Source organism: Astatotilapia calliptera, chromosome 23 (assembly GCF_964374335.1).
Source record: "Astatotilapia calliptera chromosome 23, fAstCal68.1, whole genome shotgun sequence".
In the NCBI taxonomy this organism is placed as follows: domain Eukaryota; kingdom Metazoa; phylum Chordata; class Actinopteri; order Cichliformes; family Cichlidae; genus Astatotilapia; species Astatotilapia calliptera.
Window position 1 is genome coordinate 47422632 of NC_137443.1, and position 24724 is coordinate 47447355.

The window sequence follows — 24724 nt, forward strand, 5'->3', positions numbered from 1 at the left end:
CTGCAACCCAATTTTACAGCATCAAGCGAGAAATTAGAATCAAACTTATGAGAAAGGAGACTTTGAACACAAATAAGTGTGATGAAAACCATTAGTAATGCATCTGGAGTTCGACACCTGTGGCCTAAGCTGATCCTGCAAGTATTCAGTGGGGTTCAGGTCAGGACTGCAGACAGGAGTTAATAGAAGATAAAAGCAGAAAGGTGTTTGGCATTGGCAGAGAAGATTTTTAAGGTTTTTCATGGGCACAACCCACATATTTCTTTACAAATGTCACACTATTTAAAGGTGGACAAAAATAAAAAAAACCCACAAAAACAAAAAAAGGCTTTCAGATTTATCAATTTATTGCATTTATTGATTTATTGTTATAATTCTTAATAAGAACCACTGTTACAACAAATCGATCAAACACAAATGTCCTTACTAGGTGATACGTATAAACTGGTCGTGAATGGAAGCACTTTACTGTGGTGCTTTCCAGCTTGGGAGAAACATGTAGCTGAGGTCCCAAAGCCAACAATGCACGGCTTGAGTAGTAACTGGAAGAAGGAAAAATATTAACCTCAGCAACTTCACTTTCAGTGTTGTATATGTTGCTATGCTAGATGTGGCAGTTAGCTGTAGCTCATAGGTGTCAAACTCTGGCCCGCGGGCCAAATTTGGCCCGCAGCCTAATTACATTTGGCCCACGAAGCCATACAAAATTGCTATTAGAGCTGGCCTGCCATTATTATACAGGTCATGTACTGCTAATACTACAATTCCTAGAATGCTCTGTTGGTGTTTTGGCCTGTCAGTCACGACAGGACTTATTAGCTCCCTCTCCTCTGTTGACTATAGTCATAGCAACCATGCAAATACTGCCATGCTACCGATCCCAAAATGGCTAAAAGAATAAAAAAAGGAGCAGGTGGGAGAATATGATGAAAATTTGACAAATGATAAAATGATACAATTTAATTCAGAAGGCTGCAAATACAGTTTTTATTTAAGAAATGAATTCCACTGATGTGTTATTTAATTGGAACTTTGATTTTGCATGTGTGCAATATTAAGTTATATATACATTTATTAAGCTTTGCTTGTTCCATACTCAGTTTTTCAGCAAAACTTGTTTGAGTCCATAAGAAAAGATTCCTTGTTATATTTAGAGGAAGTTTTTTTTCAATGAATATTAATGTTAGCCCACGACTTTGATCCAGTTTTGAATTTTGGCCCACTGTGTATTTGAGTTTGACAGCCCTGCTGTAGCTATACAGCAACATAGCTTAGCAAAAGACATCTTTATGCTTTTTTTTTTTCTTTTAAAAAAATAGCTTTTGAAATGTGACAGTGTCATCCTGACCGGGTGCTGTCGCTACTCTTCAGGCACACATTTACCTGTTACATGGTTACGAGCTATAGCGCTGCTACGGCATGAATGTTTTTGCTTTTGTTTCAGCCTTTGTTAGTATATTTTCCTTCTTCAAGCAGTTATTCTTTATTAATTCAGACCTTGCCCCCCTCATATCAATGCTTTTCACATTCTCAACTTTTCATTTAAAAAATATAAACAGCATACTGAATTCTGTGATTAACACAGTAATTCTCCTCCTGTAATTGAAATACTTCTAAGCGACCCCTGAAGGTCCCCGACCCTCATGTTTGGCACGTTTGGCGTAAGGAGGGGATGGAGGTGGGAGGTGTCAGTCAAATCAGTGATTTCGACGCTGAACGGGCTGCATGGTTCCCCACAGGAAGAACTGGTTTGGTTACAAACAAAAGTTCCTGAGCAGGAGCACAGCTCCATGTTCGGAGTACTGTTTGTTTTCGATCACGCAGCGTAGTTGGCGTCTGTACCAACTAAGGATGAAGAGCAGGGATGCGAGGAAACGAGGAGATGGGATTTGAAGCGGTCCGGGCAAAGTCGATCTTTTAAATCGGAAACCTCGCCGAGCAGCAGACAGAACGAGGTTGGACCATGATTTATAAACGGGAGCCGTAAGAAGCAAACGTTTTAAGAGGTGCTGCTTCCCTTGTTGGGTTACGAGCAGGCGGCGGGGTTGCGCCTGGTTCTGGACGGCGGATTCCGCTGATGAGGGATCTGTTGTGTCAGGCCCGTGAGGAGGCCTGTTGTCCTTCAGTGCGCGACGTGTTTTCGCCGCTCAGCGTGTAAACGACGGGTTGTTTTTGTTTTTCAAAGCAAAGGTACGGAAGGCGCCTCTATATATGCAATAACACACTTCTTGTAGCACAACAGAGTATGCGTTTATGAGAAGAACCTCAACAGCTGGGTTTAACTGTTGTTTTTGTTCCCGTTAACGCTGCATGATCCCATTTTCTTTAGGCAACAGCCTGACTCTGACGAGCTTGCTATTGTGAGCGGATGAAGTCATTCTTTGATCCATTTGTAGCAGCAGCAACAAATAAATCTGTAATTAGCCACAGCACACACAGCACACGCTTTAGCCTCGAGTATCAGCCTCATTTATTGCTGTCAGGAGGAAAAGCTGCAGGAGCAAAGAGTTAAACCTGTTATCAGAACCATTCTCTGCAATAACGACGTTCTTGCACATATGCAGACAGGTTTTGGTCCACTTGTCTCTACAGAAACTGTAAATCCTTTGGGCTTATGGGCTGCTGCTCAGCACCTCAAAGCTTTAGCCCCTCCACATATTGTCTTTCCACTTTGACTCTTGTCATCGTCATGCTGGAGACCCATCGCTTCACTGTTCTTACAGTACATGGGACAGTGAAGCCATCCTGTCCCCTTAGCAGGAAAACAGCCCCAGAACATAATGGTTCCACCTCCATGCTTGATGGTGGGGATGTTGTTCTTTGGGTCATACTCAGTATTTCTTTGCCTCCAAACACAGTTGATGCCAAAGCGCCCGATTTCATCTGACCACAGCACTTTGTCCCAAACCTCTGAATCATTTAAAGGTTAACTGGCAAACTTTAAATGGGTCTGTACATGTACCTTCTTGAGCAGGGCCCTCGCAGGTGCTGCAGTCTGTTACAGCAAAGTGTGTTACCAGCAGTGTTCTTGGTGACTGGAGACCCAACTTCCGTTAGATCATCAACAAGCTCCTTCAGTGTAGTTTTGCGTTGAAGTTGCACATTTCTCATGATCATTCCAGACCCAACGATGGTCTGGAGATTGATGGTCATTTTATATTTCTAACATTTTCTAATAATCCTAAAAAAACAGTGATCACCACCTCACCAAATGTTTTGCTGGTGGTCTTGTAGTTTGTTTTAGCCTTGTGCATGTCTAGAACCCCAACCAATCACAGCAGATGGCCCCGCCCCTCCCTGAGCCTGGTTCTGCCGGAGGTTTCTTCCTGTTAAAAGGGAGTTTTTCCTTCCCACTGTCGCCAAAGTGCTGCTCACAGGGGGTCATATGATTGTTGGGTTTTTCTCTGTATCTATGAAGCGCCTTGAGGCGACTTTTGTTGTGATTTGGCGCTATATAAATAAAAGTGAATTGAATAGAAGCTTGTCCCTGACACAGCTGTTTGGTCTTGTTGTGGTTTTGGAGAAGTTGAAATAGATGAAACTGAATCTGTCGACAGGTGTGCTTCACCATCACTTAGGTCACTCAGTGACTTGCAGATCAGTTTATAACTTTTATGCAATGATTTCCTTTCTTGACTCTGTCATTAAAATGAAATTGTCCTAAAGAGAGAGAATGACTTTGTGTACACATTTACAAACTCAGCAGGGGATCAGGGCTTATTCTGAGGTTGACCTGAATGTTCACCGTGTCCACTCGTCTGCTCAGGGTCTGAGCCTGACTGTGTAATCTGTATACAGTAAACTGTAGTATAAACCAAGGGTCTGTAGGTTGAGTGGCAACTTGTTTTTCTCTCCTTGGGTGAATGTGTGACTTTTTCACTAGCAAACTGGCAGCACTGTTCTGTGGTGTACTAAGCCTACCTTGGACAGCTGGGGCTATTGACTTGATACTTGATACCACTTCCTTTGCAGGACATCCTGCCCTGTTGTTACTTGAATTAAATTCCTGACTGTCTTTTCTAATTTGCTTTTTTGATTTTAAACACAAACCTCAGTAAACGGCTGATTCTAGTCTGTGGGTAATATTAAAACTGTGAGTAGTTTTTATTTCCAGTTACATCAACATCCAGCCAATCAAACTGGCTGCAGTTCAAATCTTGTATTATGTTGCAGCTGTTGGTTATTTTAGCGAGTTTTCTGTTTATTACTCTGTCAAGTAATCACATAAGAAATACGTCCTAAGCAAGTAACAGTGAATATTCAAAAGGGTTAGCCCTACATGTCTTTTAAAATATAACTGCTCATTGGTTCCAGTTTAGAATTCAAGTGTTGTAACAGTTTAACAGGATACAATATCTGCCAAAAAAGCAAAAACCCTTCCTTTGATTAAAAATTAGATTTTTTTTGTAGAAATCATTTCCCTAAATGCAAAAACAAATATTCACAAACACATTAATGTCAAATAAAATAAGTTTTACATATCATTTAAACTAAAGCATAAAATAAAATAGCCTTTACTCTTCATGAAATGCTTCCTTAAATACTGAGGAGCCAGAAGCAGTTCTGAGAGTGTTGTGGCTCCTGGATGAGATAAAGTGGGTGTATGTTCATGGGTATATGCTTTTTGTGTGTGTGTGTGTGCGCGCCTGTGTGTTTTTGAATGAGTATGTGTGGCTCTAAGCCTTTACTGTGGTGGCAACAAGAAAGAAAACACGCTGTGCTTTGATGCAACATTAGGTTTAAATGTTAATCATTTATTGTCCTGCCTAACAGCACCAGGTCAGTGGCGTTTTACTCTCCCATGTATATTTTTACGGGCATGTTGGGACGGTGTGGGATTTAATTTTTATATTTTAAAACATTAACACAACTCAAATGTAATTTTTATATATTTATACTTCTATAACTCCACAAAACAATGTTACTAAAGCCTTGAAATATAGATGGTCAAGCAGACCTGGTTACTGCAGGTATCACTATGACAGAAAAGATGCCCATTTTAAACATTATGTCACACTAAGTTAATAGTTCATCGGCGTACGTATGGTTTAATTTAACGTCTGTAGTGTTACTGTAGACTTTTCACTGTGTAACATGAACTGCAGTGGATGGGAGGAGCTTCAAAGTAACTTTTCTTCATATTTAAGTTTTCGAAAAGCTGGTTTAATTAAGAACTCCCACCTGCTTTTTCCAAGTAAAGGATTTTGATTACAGTAACAAGCGCTTCTGTTTTGGATGCTAGTGGATGCTCAGCATCTCTGTGGCAGCTCTGCCTCTTTGTTTCCTGGCATTTGTGAGTAGACAGACTCCACACTGAAGGATGATAGCATATTCAGAGAGACCTATGGGCTGCTTGGGCTTAATATGTTTTACTCCAGGTCTGTTTTAGTGGCAAATGCAAGTGACATGCATGCTATAGAGCTCTGGAGCTTTAGCTCAATAACAGTGTGTAGAGAGCCTCATGACCAAGCAGCTGCATCCAAGCATTACATCATCAAGTGCAATGCAAGCGTTGGATGCAGTGGTGTAAACATGCCGCCACTATACTCTAGAGCAGTGGAGTGACGGATCACACTTTTCCCATCTGGCAGTCTGATGGAGGAGTCTGGGTTTCGTGGTCACCAGGAGAAACGTACTGGTCTGACCCCACTGTGCCAAGTGTGAAGTTTGGTGGAGGGGGGATTATGGTGTGGGGCAAATCCTATAATAGCCAAATTTACACTGGCAATATTTATGGCTGGACAATGTTGTTGTTTAGGTAAGTTTACAGAATCTGAACTACAAATCCGGCCTGTTTGTGTACAATATGAGTTACATTTGAATTATTTCAAATGCATTTCAGTGTCAATGTAAACATGTACGTATGTGTCCAGAATGCATCTTTCTAGACTTTATTTGCATCTCTTTTAATTATTGGAAGGGTACGTTAAGTTGCCATTGTGTCCTGGATACAGTGCTGCAGCTGCTATGTGACTTAAAAAAGCAAAGCAATCAGTGCACTGCTTCAGACAAAAGCATTTGTTGTCTGCATTTCTAGTTTGTCCTGACATCTCTCAGATTGATAGTGTTGTCTCAATTATGTGCAGACAGTTAATTAAATAATTGGAGTCTGTCACACTCAGTCACTTTGTTGTGCTTCTAAGCTCGAGCAGAGCAATGCATGGAAAAACAAACAGACACAAAGTGGCATGGAGGGATGTGGTGGGTGTGCTGGGAACAGGAAGCTGTTCCCTTTGGCCCCTCTATTGTTCTCTAATCATGCTGCAGCTATTTATGTAGCGTCCCTGTGACTGGTGCTGTCGAAGAGCTCGGCTCTTTTTCTACACACTTGCTCCAGATTTATAAAAAATTAGCTATTAACTTTGGGTTAACCAGAAACTCTTCAAGATAAACACAGTTTTTAATAATTTAGAGTTAATAATTTAACTGTGATGTCCCTGCTGCCAGAAAATTACACCACAACACAATACTTATTTTACCTGCAGGCTGAAAGCACTTCCAGCTGCTTCATATATAATTGATATTTTCCTTCATTTAGGGGCAGATGATGCTGTAGTGGTGGCCTGTAGTTGATGCCTTTGCCAGTGTCAGGATGGTTTTCGGCTTTTCTTCCCATTAATGTATCATGTAGATAATAATAAGTACTGAATATGTCACCACTTTTTTTAAGTAGATGTATTTCTCAAAGGTACTATTGAAATTAAACTCTCACCACACGTCAGTAATAACTCATCCAATCACATCCAAAGAAATCAAACAGCAGATGTTCATTAAGTTGTTTGTAAGAGTGCATTAATTATAGTTTTCTTGTAAACATGTACCTGCTGATTCCAGCTCCTTCTGTAGCTCTCCACAAGTGTTCCTTGGCTCTTGGACGACTCTTCTTATAATTCCTTTACCTCCTCTGTCTGAAATCTTGCAGGGAGCGACTGGTCACAGCCAGTGTATGGTGAAATGACCCCCCCGCCCCTGATCGCTAAGCACCCTTAGACGTTACATTTGTGCTAATTGCTGCATGTTTGTTGTTATCGAAGCTCTGCATGTGTTGCAAGTGGCTCTAGTAACGTTTAAATGATTTTAAACTGACGGATTATTATCCAGACAGTCGTCTCAGGTGACATCAGCCACTGTTAAGCACACAAAAGATTATGACAAAAGATAATTCACTCCTGTTTTCTTCCTGTTTAATCAGCTGCTTCTTTTTCTCTCCTTTAGGTTTCCAGCCTCCTTTCATCCCTGACAGTCCTTGTGGATTGTAGGACCACCCCCGTCACTTCCTCCTACCTGGACATACAAGTGGCAGCATCTTGGCTTCGTCTTTATCCTTCCTCCTGCGTCTTTTTTGCCCCTGTCCCACCTCCATGGTTCTCTTTTTATAATGTGTGGCTGGATGACTTTCAACCTTTCAACCTTTCAAGCAAACTAATTCTTAAGCAAGAGGCTGCTGTACTGTTGGCACTTAAGTGTGTGTTAAAATGGACTGGTGTCACATGACAGGAAATAAATGACTGCTTACAGAAGCTTCAGCCACCAACACTTTACGTTCTTCTCAATGATAGCTTGTGGAAACTGCGAACTCTCAAGTGCCTTGTCCTAAATGTTGCCACCGAGCAGAAGATTTCTTTCAGTGGAAATATGATCCAAGCAGTTCCCTTTACTTTATACTGCAGTTGCACTGCTCCAAATATTCAGTTCTGATGAAGAGTTGCCTCCACCTCTTCGTCTCTTTTCTCCTGTAAGGTCGCTGGTCTTATCTCTTGCTATTCATACTCTGATTTCATCGTTTCCACTTCCTTATTTGTTTTCTTTTTTCAGTCCATTTGTTTTGTCACCACCGTTCGCCTTTCTGTTGCATCTGCTGTCCTTCCCCCTCGCCCCTGTCCATAGTCACCCCCCCCCCCACCACCACCATCATCATCATCACCATCTCCACCTTTACATCCCACACTCACCACTACCAGCACCACTAGCTAATCACCTAACCCCCTAACTTCTCATCCCCTCCCTTCACCTCTCTCTACTGTTACCATGGCAACAGCTGCCACTGCCTCTTCATCATCCTCATCATCACCTAGTGGCAGTGCCAGGGAACACCTGCTGGCGGTGCGTCGACGCACTCCACATACCCGACCCTACACGATCGGGCCTGACAGCGTCTGCAGCTTGTCAGTGCAGGAACCAATCGGAGCCTCGGCCTCGGCCTCCTCTACAATGTCATCAGGGAATCAGCCAGAAACAGGACTGGGGCTTCAGCGGGCCAATAGTGACACAGACCTGGTGACTTCAGAAAGTCGGTCATCGCTCACAGCTTCTACATACCAGGTGACTCTGGGTCACAGCCACCTGGTGATCTCCTGGGACATAAAGGAGGAAGTGGATGCAACTGACTGGATCGGCTTATACCACATTGGTGAGAAACTGGAAAACAAATTTAATTACTACTTTATCAGCAGTTACTCTGCATAAATCTCTTATTTGTTACTCGTGAACTAGTAGAACAAAGCTGAAGTTAGCTTAGTATCAATCCAAGGTAACCTCATAGAGCTGGCCCGTAGGTACAGAACAAGATGGTGGGCGTTTCTCTGGCACAGGTAGCTGGTAACTGTGACAACATGCCAGATTGATTTCATGGATTACTTTTGAAAGATTTAATAGACAAAAGCTTCTTAATTTTTAATCAGATGCTCCCCGTTCTGTTGGGAAAAATTACAACAGCTTTTAATGACTTTAGCACAGGTATTATTATTATTATTGCTTTTATACTTATTACACTTATATAATTTTACTAATTATTAACAATTCTTTTTGTATTTTTGTGACTATGTAGATAGCTCGCTTTCTTAAATGGGACAGCAGATGACTGTGTTGTGGTTTTGGCACAATGATCCAAGTTTCTCAGGATGTTTCCAAACCTTTGGTGTTCGGCCCTTTTAAATGTAACTCTGGCTCGTTTTACTCGTGGTGTGGTTCATGAGTCTAACACAGTAATCACACTCAGGACCACAACCTACAGTTACAGTGGAGGTGATACCTGTTGAATCTGTTTGAATGTCTTGTATCATAGCTTGGTACGGTAATCTGTTCTTAACCAGTAAGACCAAACCTGGTAATCTGGTTAAAGTGGCTGGTAAGATTTCAGCAGTATCTGCTTCTTTGTGCAGCAAGAAACAGAATAAACAGTAGCAGAGCCTACAAATCGACCTCCAGTGATCGACTGGTGTAAATGTCTAACGGATCAGAAACGCACTGTCTAGAACATAGGTGTCAAACTCTGGCCTGCGGGCCACATTTGGCCCGCAGCCTAATTACATTTGGCCCGTGAAGCCATACCAAATTACTATTAGAGCTGGCCTACTGGTATTATACAGCTAATATATATATTGTTTAGTATTAAGCTTTGCTTGTTCCATATTCAGTTTTTCAGCAAAACATGTTTGAGTCCATAAGATTCATTCTTGTATCTGGAGGAATAAATATATTTCAATAAATATTAATGTTAGCCCGCGACTTTGTTCCAGTTTTGAATTTTGGCCCACTGTGTATTTGAGTTTGACATCCCTGGTCTAGAAGGTCAGTGATACCCTGGGGAAAAAAATGCCCCTGGACACTATTCATCATCTGATTAGGAGCATGCTCTGCTGCTGTCAGGCATGCATCAAAGCATGTGGTGGCCATACAAAGTGCCATTTTGGGTTGTTGCAGTTCCATTTCTGAAAAATGGACTAGTCTGCCACATTATTTTTTCACTACTTTTTCAGGCGTTCTGTGGGTACATTTTTCATTTCAAGACGTTGGACTCTTTTGTTGCTGGCACATTTCTCAGGGTGTACTCTGCCTCTCACCCTGTGGTAGCTGGGATAGGTTCATGCACCTACTGTGAGCTGGATAAGGATACAGGGAAGAGAATGGATGGATGGAGATCAGATGTGTTTTCCAAAGTGTTCCTATATTTATTTATTTACATAATACATACATATACTTAGGGATTATTAAGGTATTCGGATTATTTGACCAGTATATATTTCAAACTAAAAATTTTTTAAGCTCAAACATATGAACAACACATTTAGATTTGCATAAAACACTTTAAAAAAAAAATACTGTTTATACTTTACTTTCAAAGCTTGCTTAATCTTTGTTTATCTTTATCATAATTACATTTTTTATTACAAGCTGTTACAAGTTCTGAATTTCTATTGGATTCTTGAAATATTCTTCCTTCTGCAGCTCTACAGTAACAGTGTTTGTTTAGACTGTGCATTCAGTCTGCTGTACTTTTGTAATGATAGGTAATTTATCTTAGTTGAACTATTTTCTACAACTTTGTCCATCAATATCATGGGATATATCATAGTTTCAATTGCAAAATTACACCAGTTTAAAGTCGCTGACAGTGTAACAGAAACAAGAATTGCTACCCTGGATGCTTCCTTCTTCAGTGTCTTATTACCACGTGGGCGGTCGATATCGGGCTCCTTTTATATTCCTTTTGGGTAAGTTGGAATATCAGTGGGTTTTCCGGCTCTTCTGTTCAGTCGAGTCTCAAATTTGGGCGTCATATTTGACAGTTCAGTGATTCTCCAAATCAACTCTGGATTTTGGACTGCGACATGATGCTGCGACAAGACTTTTAACTGGCCCTAACAAGAGATTGCATATTGCCTTTTGGCTTCTCTTCATTGTTTGCTGATAAATGTTAAAATTTTAGTTTTAAGTTTTAGGGCTGTACGTGGTGAAGCTCCCCAGTAAAACTCTGAGCTGTTGAAACCTCATGCTTGGTTGGTACAAGGTTCAAAACACGCCAGGTTTGGGCTTTTCAGGCACCAAGGCTATACAGTTCTCTTCAGTTGTCTTTAAGTTGTACAGACTCCATTGACTCTTTTAAAAAGCAGCTGAAGACACTTCTATACAGACAACAATTCATTTGTTGTTTTATGTTTTAATTAATCTGAGTTTTTTTCGTTTTATTGTGAAGACTTTGTGACATTTATCTGTGAAAAGTGCTATATGAATACATTTATTTTTAACAGTGGTCAAATGTCAAACAGGTGTGTTTACTTAGAAAAAATAAAATCATGCTAATGCTGAGTGACCACTGTACCCCGTATACACCATGTCGAAAATGTGGTTTGCAAGGTTAACTTCAGCCTTTTTCCAGCGATGCCATGAAAACAACGGGAAGATTTCTTCCCTTTTGCGTCCAGTCGGTCTTGGTCTCATCTAAGAGTCTTCTCCCCAGCATCACCTTTGTGAAGTCAGTCATGTCCATTTACATTTTCTTTGTCAAGTTTGTGTCTTGGTCTGGATCTCATTGTTTATGCTTCCTGTTCCTGCCTCATTAGCTTAATTCCATTCTGCTGTGTCTTTTCCCATGTGTCTCCACATTTCCTAATCACCTCCTTGTGTATGTATTGTCTCTTCTCAGAACATCAGTCATCTTCTCCTTGGGTCTGCCAGCTTTAGTATTACTGTTTTCCTAGTGTTATTTCCCACTATTGGCTTTTGTTCCATCTTTTTCTATTGTGTTTTCTATTATTCTCTCTGGCCAAAATAAATGCCTCGCCTTGTGTTTAACCACCCCTGCATGTGAGTGTGCATTTTGCTTCTTTACTCCATGTGTGTGTCTGCACATCTTAGAATAGAATAGACGTTTATTGTCATTGTACATGTACGATGTGCATGGAATAAAAATGTAAATAGTAGGACAGCACGGATACAAAGCAGGATGAAGGCACACATTAGAGGGCAGGTTGCAAAGTGCTTGAAAGTAGTGCATTGGACCTGGTCTGAGTATAGAGTCTGTGTGTGAGTGACCTGAGGGTTACTCAGACCACGGCTCAGATTGGTGGGTGGGGTGTTTTTGAGGCTGGAGTGGGACCTCATTGACCTGAGGTGCCGACCAGAGGGCAGTGAGTCAAGTGGTGGGCAAGGTGCAAGGGGTCGCCTGTGATTGTCCTGGTTTCTTGAGACAGGATGAACTGGCAATAGCCTCAGGGGTGGCAGAGGCCAGCCGTTCTCCATTTATAATGAGAGGGGAGTGGACCTGTCTGTGCCAAGTCCATAAGCTATGTTTTAAATTCTCTACCCTGTATGCTGTCTCATCTCCGTCAGAAATTAGCCCAACCATAGTGGGCTAATTTCATCGTCAAATGTGCGTCATCCAGCAAATATGAGATGGTGAATTTAAGTAAAGTGAGTAAAACTGGGTGCAGATCATAACTCAGTTTGGATGACACTGCTGATTTTGTCCTTTAATATGCTTAAAAATAGGAGCAGGAAAAGGCCAATTCAGAACTGAACTGGGGATCATCAGATATGGACTAGCAGGCGCTGCCTGTAAATAAATAGCTATTATGGATGTTCAGGGCAACCAATTTCTTAGTCAACTTAGTGAGGAAAAAAATGGACTAACCAACTGGTTGAAAGCTAAGAGACACTCAGATATTAAGTTAAATTTGAGAACCGTTTAGTGAAGACTGAAAAAAATCTAATAATAAAGGCACTTTAAACCGTTTATGACATTCTTCATAGGGGTGCAACGATACACAAAATTCACGGTTCGGTTCGGTTCGATACTTTGGTGTCACGGTTCGATATTTTTTCGATACAAAAAAAATGTTCATGCCTTTTTAATTTGTCATTTATTAAAATTATAAATATATATTTAAACTCAAAAGTACAGTTTTTAAATTTAACCCTAACCCTTGTGCGTGTTTTTTATTTTGACAGCGAATGCGCACCTGCGGACCACTTATGTGCAGCCCTGGTTATTTAGCTCGTCATATCGCAGCCACAGAAATTCTTTTGTCCATGAAACCATAAAGCTGCACTTTCTTTTTGCCTTATAGTCTGATTTGTCATAACTTCTCCGTTTTGTGGTAAGCTTTTCTTTGGCTGTCACTTCTTCACCCTGACCTGTCTTATTTGGCTCAGCAGAACTGAAATGCTTTTACAAACACACTCACATAAGCTCAGCGATTCTCTGCGCGATCAACCTCTCACATGTTTAAGCTGCTGCAGGAGATTTCACTTGTCATGTTTGCATAGTAAGCTAACGATTAATAAGACGATGTCAGAGGAATTGGTGCACAAATTATCATCACTCACAGATCAGTGCTGTCGCTCTCTATACACAGTTCACATGATTGCAAAGTGAAAGCAAAAAAACAAGCGCAAATTCAAACGCGACTTCAATATGTCACATATTGACAGTGGCTCACCGATGCCAATGACATAATTACCCAGCTACATTTCTGAAAGAATGCAAAAGCATTGACATATATTTTTCCTACAATAGCCCGACGGGCAGGGCAGAGATAGAATTTTGGTAGCCCGACTGAAAAAATCACTAGCCCCAGGACGTCGGGCTAGCGATATTGCAAGCCCTGTATCTGATTGAGGAATCACTCATCTTTGGAAAAGAGAGTTTATTACAGAGAAATGTCTCTTTCCAAAATAAAAGCTATACTATCCGCTTCTTCTGGGCTCAGCAGCATAAGGAGAATCATGTGCTAACAGCTGTCTAAATGACTCGGCTAAAGTTAGTAGCATGCTTGCTTTTTTTTGTCTTTGCACTAGGATGATGTCGGCGTAAATGTGCAGTCATATTCGTCGTGTTCCCACTAGTGCTTTCAGGTTAATCTCGTTGAAATGACCTTAACGCCACAACACGGCAAATCTCCGTTAACGAGCTACCGCCGATCGCCCCGTGCATGGGGCTAGACGGCCAACACGTTAACGAGCTAACTGCGCTAACACACTAGTTCACACCAATGTAATTGAGCATTGCATGGCACATCCAACATACTGTTTTACTTCAGTCCATGACTCGCTTACCTTCAGGGTCATACGTCACATGAAAACCAAAATAATTCCAAACGCCAGATCTGAGAGTGGGGGGGGTCCATGTTGCAAGGAGAGCTTAACTTCTGTCTCGCTAGCTTGCCCTGCGCTCTTCCTTCTGATGATGCTGTCTGTGTTGAGCGCTCAGTGGATCTGCGCTCGACAGTGCAGCCTAGGCGGAGTAGTCGAACGCAGATTCACTGAGCGCTCAACACAGACAGCATCGTCAGAAGGAAAGTTGATAAAATAAATTACAAATGTTGTATTGTTCGATACATATGCGTACCGAACCGAAAGCACTGTATCGAACGGTTCAATATCGATACGAATATCGTTGCACCCCTAATTCTTCAATAATGAATCATGCTGCTTAACTGTGCAAATTGTGCATTAACAACAATGTTACACACCAGACAGACAATGAAGAAGAAAAACTTAAAATAAACCAATGATATGGAAAAATGTAAGTACAAAAGATCTTAAGAATAAGAAGGTAAATACATAAAATGTAAGATATTGAAATAATGTAACAATTAAACAAACAAATAGAAAATTAAGTGTAGTTGTGTGAGTTGTAATTTCACTGTTTAAAAACTTAGTTTTGTGTTCTTCTTGTATCAATAACTGTTGGCATCCTTCTATGTCTGTAAGCATCTGTGCAGAGGTAAAGAACACATTTAGAAATGTATATTTACTTAAACATATTTATGTATATTTACATATAAATGTTTCACAGATGAGAACTGTGTGGCCAATGTGTGGGAATCCAAGAACCGCGGTGTGAACGGCACCCAGAGAGGACAGATTGTGTGGAGACTGGAGCCGGGACCCTATTTTATGGAGCGTGAGTGTCTTGTGTTCTTGTTAATTACAAATGATCCTGTATTTATGCGATGCATACTTCCCGTTAATGCTGCATAGCTTTGTTGAGTTTGGTGATACAAACCTAATGATATGCTGTGGAGGCCAGGCTTCACCGGGGTCTGTGCAGGGCTTGAACAAGTGCATTAAAGTCTCAGTCTCCGTTTCTGAGTTGGAGATGCAAAGGACAACAAGGTTATATCAGTGGGTGATTCCATCTGGTTTGCATGGTTTGCATGAAATGTTATGGAACAAAGTTTGAACATATATCGTGGTTACTGTGAAATTTTAGCTTCATGTATTAAATATGTTTCAAGATACATAGATATTCATTTCAGGCCATTTTGTTGCACATTGAAATTTGAGGTGATGTTTATATATGAATATCTCACAAATTGTTGAAGGTTCAATTTTCACTGGTCTTTCTTACCATCAAAATAAACTTGAATTAGTAATGTGGGACAGATTTAAAGACCTGGTTTACTCCAGTCTCAAATGATCAAATTTCTATTTGTATTTAAAAAAATAATTATTTTATTTTAACTTGATACAAAATTTAAACATACAGTATATAATTCCTTATATTTTTAACTTCAAATACTTAGCTTTTAAATAGTTTTTAAAAAGTCATCAACCCACTTCCATGCCATTTTAAAATCTAGCATATTGAAATCTAGAGCCAGTTTCACAACACTAGTAAAACTACAGTGGATGCAAAAGTATTCGGCCCCCTTGAACTTTTCCACATTTTGTCACATTACAGCCACAAACATGAATCAGTTTTATTGGACTTCCAGGTGAAAGACCAACACAAAGTGGTGCACACGTGAGAAGTGGAACGAACATCATACATGATTCCAAACATTTTTACAAATAAATAACTGCAAAGTGGGGTGTGTGTAATTATTCAGCCCCCTGAGTCAACACTTTGTAGAACCAGCTTTTGCTGCAGTTCCAGCTGCCAGACTTTTCGGGTCTGTCTCTACCAGCTTTGCACATCTACAGACTGAAATCTTTGCCCATTCTTCTTTGCAGAACAGCTCCAGCTCAGTCAGATTAGATGGGCAGCGTTTGTGAACAGCAGTTTTCAGATCTTGCTAAAACTTTGAATGTGTCCCCAAGTGCAGTTGCAAAAACCATCAAGTGCTATGGCTCACACGAGGACCGCCTCAGGAAAGGAAAACCAAGAGTCCCCTCTGCTGCTGACGATAAATTCATCCGAGTCACCAGCCTTAGAAATCGCAAGTTAACAGCACCTCAGATTAGAGTCCATTTAAATGCCACACAGAGTTCCAGTAGCAGATATACATAATTAAATTCAGTTCAATCCAATTTTATTTATATAGCTCCAAATCACAACAACAGTTGCCTCAAGGCGCTTTATATTGGAAGGTAAACCCTGGAATAATTCAATTCCATATGTGTTCATTCATAGTTTTGATGCCTTCAGTTAGAATCTACAATGAAAATAGTTATGAAAATAAAGAAAAAACATTAAATGAGAAGGTGTTTAACCAGTAGTGTATATGGTGGATTAAATCCTAAAAGTATTTTCAGGAGGTCGCGACAACATCCGTTCTCTTCTGGCATCTGAATAACAATTTCAGCCAGTGCTGTTACGGATCTTGTCAGAATTGATGGCATTACAAACACAGAAAAGTATGGTCAGATTTTGATCTGCAACATCCAAAGAAGAGCATTGGAATGTCTTTCACCGAGCGTGGAGAGCTATCTGCGAAGACTGCTTAAAGAAATGACAAAGATGCGTGTCTGAGATTGTTCAGCGTGCTCATACAAAATACTGACTTACATTGAAAATTGTACAGACTTTTTTTTCTTTACAAACTGTATTTCCATGTGTGTTTGCATGTCTTTCAATAAATCACTACATTTCCCATTTTTCTAGCAAATTATAATGAATGGTTGGGGTAACTCAAGACTTTTACACAGTGTGTAATATAATGTAGTAGCAGATTTATGTTTCAATTTTATTTAAATAAGGTGATTTTGGAATCAATGCTTTCTGTTGTTGGCACATATTTTACCAAGCTACATAACTCTTATGAAAATGTTTTTTAATACATGTAATTATGATCATAAAGGTAGAGTGTTGTGTTTTCTCTCTCCACAGCCGAGACAAAGATCTGCTTTAAATATTATCATGGTATAAGTGGAGCATTAAGAGCAACAACACCTTGTATCACCGTCAAGAATCCTGCAGTACCAGTATGTATAGCTGTCTGTGTGTCCCACCTTCTTTTCTCCCAGTGATTGTTGTGTCCTCTGTCCAGGTGTGGGCCCAAGCAGCTGCGATTTGTTACAAATGTATATGTTTTGTATCTGTCAATAAATAAAGGAGTTTAAATCAGCGTCACAGTGAGGACAAGCCAAAACTTGACCAAAATACAGGCTTTTACTTGGCCGTCTAATATATCAGACATGAGAAAACCTTTCAAAATAAAAGGCAGCTCAGCTCTACAAACTCCTTAAAACTTAAACGCACTCCTACATCACACTCTGCTGATCTCTTCCATAAAATGAAAGAAAAACACACCAGCTATATTAAAGGAAAACTGAGTTGTTACCGTCCCCCAGAGTGATTGGTTAACCTAGAACTGTGATAGGTCTGTCTCGCACAGGCCTATTGCTGGAACATTTAGAGACAATTCTACTACAGCACGGTGGCACGGTGGTGAGCACTGTTGCCGCACAGCAAGAAGGTCCTGAGTTCAGTTCCACCATCAGGCTGGGGTCATTCTGTGTGGAGTTTGCGTGGGTTCCCTCCGGGTACTCCGGCTTCCTCCCAATTGAGTAATCCAAATTGCCCATAGGTGTGAATGCGGGAGTGAATGGTTGTCTGTCTCTGTGTGTTAGTCCTGCGACAGACTGGCGACCTGTCCAGGGTGTACCCCGCCTTTCGCTCTATGACCTCTGGGATAGGCTCCAGCACCCCCCCGCGACCCTGAAAAGGATAAGCGGAAGCAGATGGATCTGCTACAATGGCAAAAAGCATGTGACCCCGTGAATGACTCCCCTAGATCTGCTGGACCTGGAAGTCCAGCAGTTCATCTAAACAAAAGACACTTATACCTAAGCAGACATAGATGTATTTACCGTACCATAAAACAGTAAGAGAAGGTACGACCTCTCTCATGACCTTAGGATGTGTGTGCCAGAACACTCTGGGAGGCACACACAGTCTTTGCAGACTACTAAGGATCAGACCTCTATCATTATGCAATCGATTATAAAAATCAAAGTATATATGAGTACATATTTCTAAGCATAAATGACAATTCAACATATAAACCTAGTTTTACTGGACCTCTCTTCGGCCTTTGATATGGTGGACCATAACATTTTATTACTAAGACTTGAGCACACTGTGGGTATTAGAGGCACTGCCCTCGACTGATTCAAATCATACCTCGCTGATAGATCCTTATCAGTTAACTTAGGCACCTTCTCCTCTTCCTCCGCTCTGGTCTGTTGTGGTGTGCCTCAAGGATCAGTTTTAGGCCCTATTCTCTTCTCATTGTATTTGCTCCCTCTGGGCGCAATCTTTGAAAAATACAACATCGCCTTCCACTGTTACGCCGACGACATACAGATCTATTTTGACCTTACTGACGACCTTGCTGTGTCCCTGCACTACTTTCAAGAATGCATGCGGGAGGTCAAAGAATGGTTCCTGAGTAATTCCCTCGTTTTAAACGATAAGAAGACTGAGATTGTGGTGTTCAACAGTAAAATCCCTCGTGCCCAACTCTGTGCTGCCCGGGGTTCCTTTGCTAGCTCTTCCTGTGACTATGTCAGTAACTTGGGTGCACTGCTGGATAGCTCGCTCAAACTCGATAAGCAAGTGTCTGCTGTAGTGAGATCTAGCTTCCACCAACTGCGCCTTATCTCTAAGGCTAGGCATTATGTTCTGCACGAGGACCTGGAGAAGCTTATTCACACTTTTGTGACCTCCAGGTTGGATTATTGTAACTCCTTGTACTACGGTCTTCCTTCTTCTCTTCTTCGTAGACTGCAAACAGTCCAAAATCCAGCAGCCCGCCTCTTGACTGGTGCCAGGAAATTTTGCCATATTACTCCTGTTCTAGCTAGCTTACATTGGCTGCCCATAAAGTACCGTATTCAATTTAAAATATTACTCCTTACATTCAAAACTATTAATAAATTAGCGCCAAGTTATCTTAGTGAACTTCTCAAACCACATACTCCTGCTAGAACACTCAGATCTGCCACTCAACTACTTCTGACCCAACCCAGATCTCGACTGAAGTCTCGGGGTGACCGTGCGTTTGCTCTGGCTGCCCCGGGACTGTGGAATAACCTTCCTCTCGACCTCCGCGCATCTGACTCCATTGCACTGTTCAAATCACGACTAAAAACCCACTTATTCAATCTTGCCTTTCCCTCTAGTTAATATTTCTTTTATGATTTTATATGATGCACTTTTATGCTCATTTAAATTCTTGTTTGCTCTGTACCTGTTGCTTTCCTGTGTATCAGTGACAGCTACCTGCTTGCATACTTAGTACTTGCTTTGGTCCTATTTCTATTATCCTCCTCCTATTCTCTATGTTACTTGTTAAGCACCTGGGCATATCCTTGGTTTTTAAGTGTGCTTTATAAATAAAGTTTATTATTATTATTATTATTATTATTAACAAACTGTGTTCCCACCTGTTTCCTATCCCCCCGTTATCTTGTGTTGTCACAGTCTATTCAATGCCACTTTCTTCCACTGGCTTCCTCCTTGTGATGTGTTTTATTTAGTGTTTTGTAAGAACTCAACAATGAAACTGAAATTTCAGTTTTTGTGTGGTTTTCAAAGTCCTTTATTATGGATCAAATTGCCGCCTGACAAAAGAATGTGACCATCATGGCAACTCCCCTCCACTGTGTCCATTTCATGTTTTAGCTTTCTAAAACATGAAATGGACACAGTGGACTGGCCTGTCTATAACATCCTTTGCCGTGATATTGGGTTGATCATGGACCCAGCCGACTCAGTTATAGTAGAGGACTCTAATAGCCATCTTCACCTGAAAAGGTGAAGCATGACCAGAACAGAAGGTCTAGTACCTACCAGCCAAGCCAGAACAGCAAAAGTACCCGGAGAGAACCCACGCAAACACGGGGAGAACATGCAAACTCCACACAGAAAGACCCCGGCCTGATGGTGGAATTGAACTCAGGACCTTCTTGCTGTGCGGCAACAGTGCTAACCACCGTGCCATAACCTTGAACTCAGCTTAGAACGTGATCAAAGATGTCTCTGTGTTGCTAGATTCATTTTTTTCCTCAGAAACTGGGAAGACTAGCCAGAGTACCCGTCCTAAAGGATGATGCTACCACCCCCATGCTTCACTTTAGGGATTATATTGGCCAGGTGATGAGCAGTGCTCCAGACATGACCCTCAAAGACTTAAATCTTTGTTTCATCTGACTGGAGAATTTTGTTTTGTCATTATCTGATAGGTTGCCTGGCAGGTGCCTTTTGGCAAACTCCATGCAGGCTGTTGTGTGCCTTTTACTGAGGAGTGGCTTTTGTCAGGCCAGACAGGCGTAACTGTTGCAGAAATGGTTGTCTCATTGGAAGGTTATCCTCAGAGCAGCGCCGGAGCACTGTCAGGTTTTTCGTGTCATGGTCTGTGTGCGGCAGGCAGGAATGGAGGACCCAAATGCAGACTCCAGAACATAAACTCAAAAACCTCAGCTTTATTGCTGGCATGAGTCAATACAGGAAATAAACTGGGGAACGCTAGAAACTAAACTAGAAACACACAACACTGAACAGAGGAAAACACAGACAATAGATACAAGGGTTAAATAAGGGAACAAGAACCAGAAAGGAAACACAGCTGACCCTAATTAAACAGATGAGACCGGGGAGACGCAAAACAGAACCTGACGCACACCGACGGGAGACTATCAAAGTAAAACAGGAAGTACGCAGAGACACAGACTAAGGGAACAGACAGATGCACATGAAGACAAGACTGACCTAACAGGGGAGGAATCACGAAGGCAAACCAAGACTAGAAATAGAGAATAAACTCAGGAGTAAAATCATACTGGGCAAAGAAATCTAAAATACACAGAGAACCGAATAAATTAACAAGACTCAGAGAAACAAAAACACAAACACTGGGTGGACGACCCAGGTACCCTAACACTCAGCTTCCTGACTAAGATGATAGAGGCCATGGTGCTCACTGAGACCTTCAATGCTATAGAAAAGTTTAATGTAGATGGAGTCCAGACCTCCTGGGATCTAACAATGTTTTACGATAGATCTTGTACAGTGTGAATTTGAGGTTTATCTGGGCCATACTGTAAAGGCAAAGCAGTATGTGCTCAGTGCGTGGAAAGGTGAGAATCTTTTAGTCACTAGTGACTAAAAAAGGACAGTGTGCCTTGTGTTGTAGGACTTTCCTTTGTGATGTCGGACTTTAACTTGACCTGCAGAACAGTTGACCAGTGTTCTGCAATCTCACAGTGGTCAGCACTAGAGCAGGGCGATATGACCAAAAATATTTATCACGATATACATTTGAAAATTTGCGATAACGATATAACTGACGATATAATTGACGATATAATTGACACTAGACAAAATACTTTACAACTCCACAACTTTATTAGTGCAAAAAAAAAAACCCATCAATGTATTTTAACTTAAACAAGCAGCTGTTTTTATGTGCATTAAAGTTATATACAAATGTAACAGTGCAAATGCAATTCCTTGCTGACAGTTTAACCAAAGGGCATTTCCAGTGGAAATTGGCCGACATATCCTCAGCATAACCATGTATAATATCCACAAAACTTAAAAAGAGGTTATACACACACAATACGGTAACATTATGTTGAACCACAGTACATATCACTCCGCGAGGCTCCGCCTACAATAGCCGTAATGCTCCGACAATCCATCAAGCGGTGCGGCTTCGTAGCTTAGCAAAGTCGTACTGAAACATTTGACAGGTTTTCGAGCGCCGTGCACATAAAATCGTTTCGAGGTCAGTAAACACAACCAGAGTTCATACATAAGGCACACGGGGTTATAAGGGGCTCTGTTGATTTTTGAGAAAAATCTAAGGATTGATTTGAAGTGTTCATTTTGTTATCGTTGCCCAACATTATACCGGTGTTACTGTGAACGGTGTGATATGGCCCAGCCCTAGTCAGCACTGTTGCCTCACAGCAAGAAGGTTCAGTGTGGAACTAAACTCAGGACCTTCTTGCTGTGAGGCCAGGGCCTTTCTCTGTGGAGTTTGCATGTTCTCCCTGTGTTTGTATGGTTCTCTCTGGGTACTCTGGCTTCCTCACACCGTCCAAAGACCTGCAGTTAGTGGGGTGAATTGGTAATTCTATAATGCCCATAGGTGTGAATTGGAGTATGAATGGTTGTCTGTCTCTATGCGTTAGTACACCCTGGACAGGTCCAGGGGTACCCCGACCCTCTGCCCTAAGACAGCTAGGATAGGCTCCAGCCACACCGTGACTCAGAATTGGATAAGTGGAAGAAAATGGATGGATAATAAATCCAGGTTACACGAGGAACTGTTCAAGAGTTCAAGAGCTCACAAAATTATTTTTCACTCTTACTGACTCATCCTGATAAAATAATGGCTAATAAATTCAAGCATTAATACATGGAGCTTTGTGAAAAGAATAATATATTTTGGATAGTTTGTGGCTTTGGGAAGCCATAAACTGAATTTAAACAGTGAGATTCAATGAGGTGTGATTGTAGTGAGGGTGAATGGCACTAACCTCTCTCATGTGAAGAGATGTGAGAAACAGTCTTAACTCCACCCACTTAAGTCTTCCTGGTTAAACTTTTATCTGTTAGAGTCAGGGCTGAAAACATGTTCATTTTTTTGTTTTTCTTTTTTTTTGTCATCAGGTGAGGGGTGAAGGCCAGGTGGAGGAGCAGTCAGAGTATGAGCACTGTCGGAAACTTGTCAGCTTCACCCTGTCAGGTGAGATGAATGAGTCAGTGGAAATGTGCTGGAGAATGAATACAAAAATACTCATGAAGTATTCCAATTCAGACTTCCGAGCAGTGAACCTAAAGAAAGGGATGTTCTTCAACCCGGACCCCTACCTGAAAATGTCGATCCAGCCCGGGAAGAGGAGCGGCCTCCCAAAGTTTACCCACCATGGCCAGGAGAGACGCTCCTCCATCATATCCAACACCATCAACCCTTTGTGGCTTGGGGAGGTTAGCATAACTTCACACTGACTCAATAAGATTACCTTACCCAGCAGGCACTACAGAGCTTGGATGGAGCCGATGGGTGAGGGCACTCTATCTGTGACACCTATTCTAATAATAAACTGGCAGCCCTAAGTAGTCTTGCATGCCCTGGCCATGCCAGTTCTTTTACTTCTAATAGAATTATCATTAGCTCACTGTCACATGAACATCCATTTTTATTTGAACCATTTCACTACTCAAATTTCTTATTCATGGTACTAATTAGACTTGTACTTTATGTTTTTGATTAAAAATAAAGATGATTTGTTATTAGCAAAAGTACATATAGATAAACTGTTCTAATGCTTTGTATCACTGTAAACATGGATGTCTGTATATATTCTAGAGGGCATACAGAAGAAATGTATAAACTGAATCAATTTCAGTTTTGGTTTTCATTGCATGCAGTTTATTAATAATTAAATTCAATTATCTACATCTTTACCACACATTTGACTACATACAGGTACTGTAGGTGCAGTAAATGGTTAAATGATACTCATTGCAATATGCTGGGCATTCACTGATAAGATTGAACATACCGTATTAGGCTACGTTCACACTGCAGGCGAAAGCGCATTAAATCCGACTTTTTTGACCCTATGCGACCCATCTATCCGATCATGGTGTGACAGTGTGAACGGCACAAATCCGATATTCTGGGTCACTTTCGTATGTGGCACTGAATCCGATACATATCCGATGTTTTAGAAAGCGACTGCTGTTTGATGGTCATGTCGCATTAAATCCGTCTTTTACATCACTGACACAAGACAGACGCCAATTATCAGCTCCGGAGAAGACATCGCGAACGCTTCCTGTCCATCCAGTGTAGATATCAGTGAAACTGTTGGGAAGACAACGTTGGAGAAACGTGAACATTTTATTTGTACTGTATAATCTGCAGATTCTGACAGAAATCTGCAGCTATCCTTTGAAGCACTGCTCCTCTAAAACAGCAATAAGGATCATTATTAGGTTATTTACATTATTATGTAAATAACAAAATAACTTGAAGCAAAATTGGGAAACGTAAAGTCAGAAACAAGTCTTTATATTAAGGCCATCAGTCAAACAATACTGTTTGCTCTGGGTCTAAACAGAGCGCGTTGTGCGTGACGTCTTCTTTTGCGCATGCGGCCGCTTTGAGCGTTCACACTAGAGCGCATTTGCTGTCGCATTTTATTTGTAGTGTGAACGAGCAGACAAAAAAATCGGATTTGTTCAAAAACTCAGAATCGAGCATTAAGACCTGCAGTTTGAGCGTAGCCCTAGAGGCTGGGATTAGGTAAAGATGGTCCTTGATGATCATCTATGTCCAGCTGAGGATGAATTTGTATACTCGTGTAGTTAAAATAAATGAACTTACAGCAATAGTGTTGACTCTACTCTTTGCCTTGGCAGAGTAATAAAAGGAAAGATAGAAGAGACAACTATAGTTATGTGGCAACATATGGACTGATGTATTTACAATCAGCATTTTAATCATGAGCTTTAAGGCAGTAATAATAGCATTAGCCATGTTTAGCACATTACTTTCAACAGGGGGTCAGGCTGTCCACAGACACAAGGTTCAGCTCTTTATCTCACTGCAGAATCCTTTCATATTCTTCACGTATGTCTTTGTTGGGCAGAGTGTAAATACAGAGGCTGTATTTGTATAAGCACAGATACTTCTTAGCAGTGCAAAGCTATCTGCACAGCTCTGCAGAAAGATCCAGGCAGCCAGTGTGTCTCTCTCTA

General features: G+C 41.1%; 1 protein-coding gene across 4 annotated transcripts in view; it reads left to right on the forward strand.

The window, feature by feature from the left end:
* The first annotated feature begins 1654 nt into the window (after nt 1-1654).
* hecw2b (HECT, C2 and WW domain containing E3 ubiquitin protein ligase 2b) overlaps nt 1655-24724 on the forward strand; it is a 73567-nt gene continuing 50497 nt past the window's right edge. Inside the window, exons 1-7 of one of the 4 annotated variants that reach the window (XM_026160246.2) lie at nt 1655-1955; nt 7216-7735; nt 7816-8410; nt 14579-14686; nt 16835-16929; nt 22628-22703; nt 22776-22945. In XM_026160246.2, the coding sequence (XP_026016031.2) occupies nt 8029-8410; nt 14579-14686; nt 16835-16929; nt 22628-22703; nt 22776-22945 (831 nt within the window). In that variant the 5' untranslated portion in view covers nt 1655-1955; nt 7216-7735; nt 7816-8028. Of the gene's footprint in view, nt 2191-7215; nt 8411-14578; nt 14687-16834; nt 16930-22627; nt 22704-22775; nt 22946-24724 lie in introns of those variants that run through there. The other 3 variants (XM_026160245.2, XM_026160244.2, XM_080296867.1) reach the window with 3 other exon arrangements.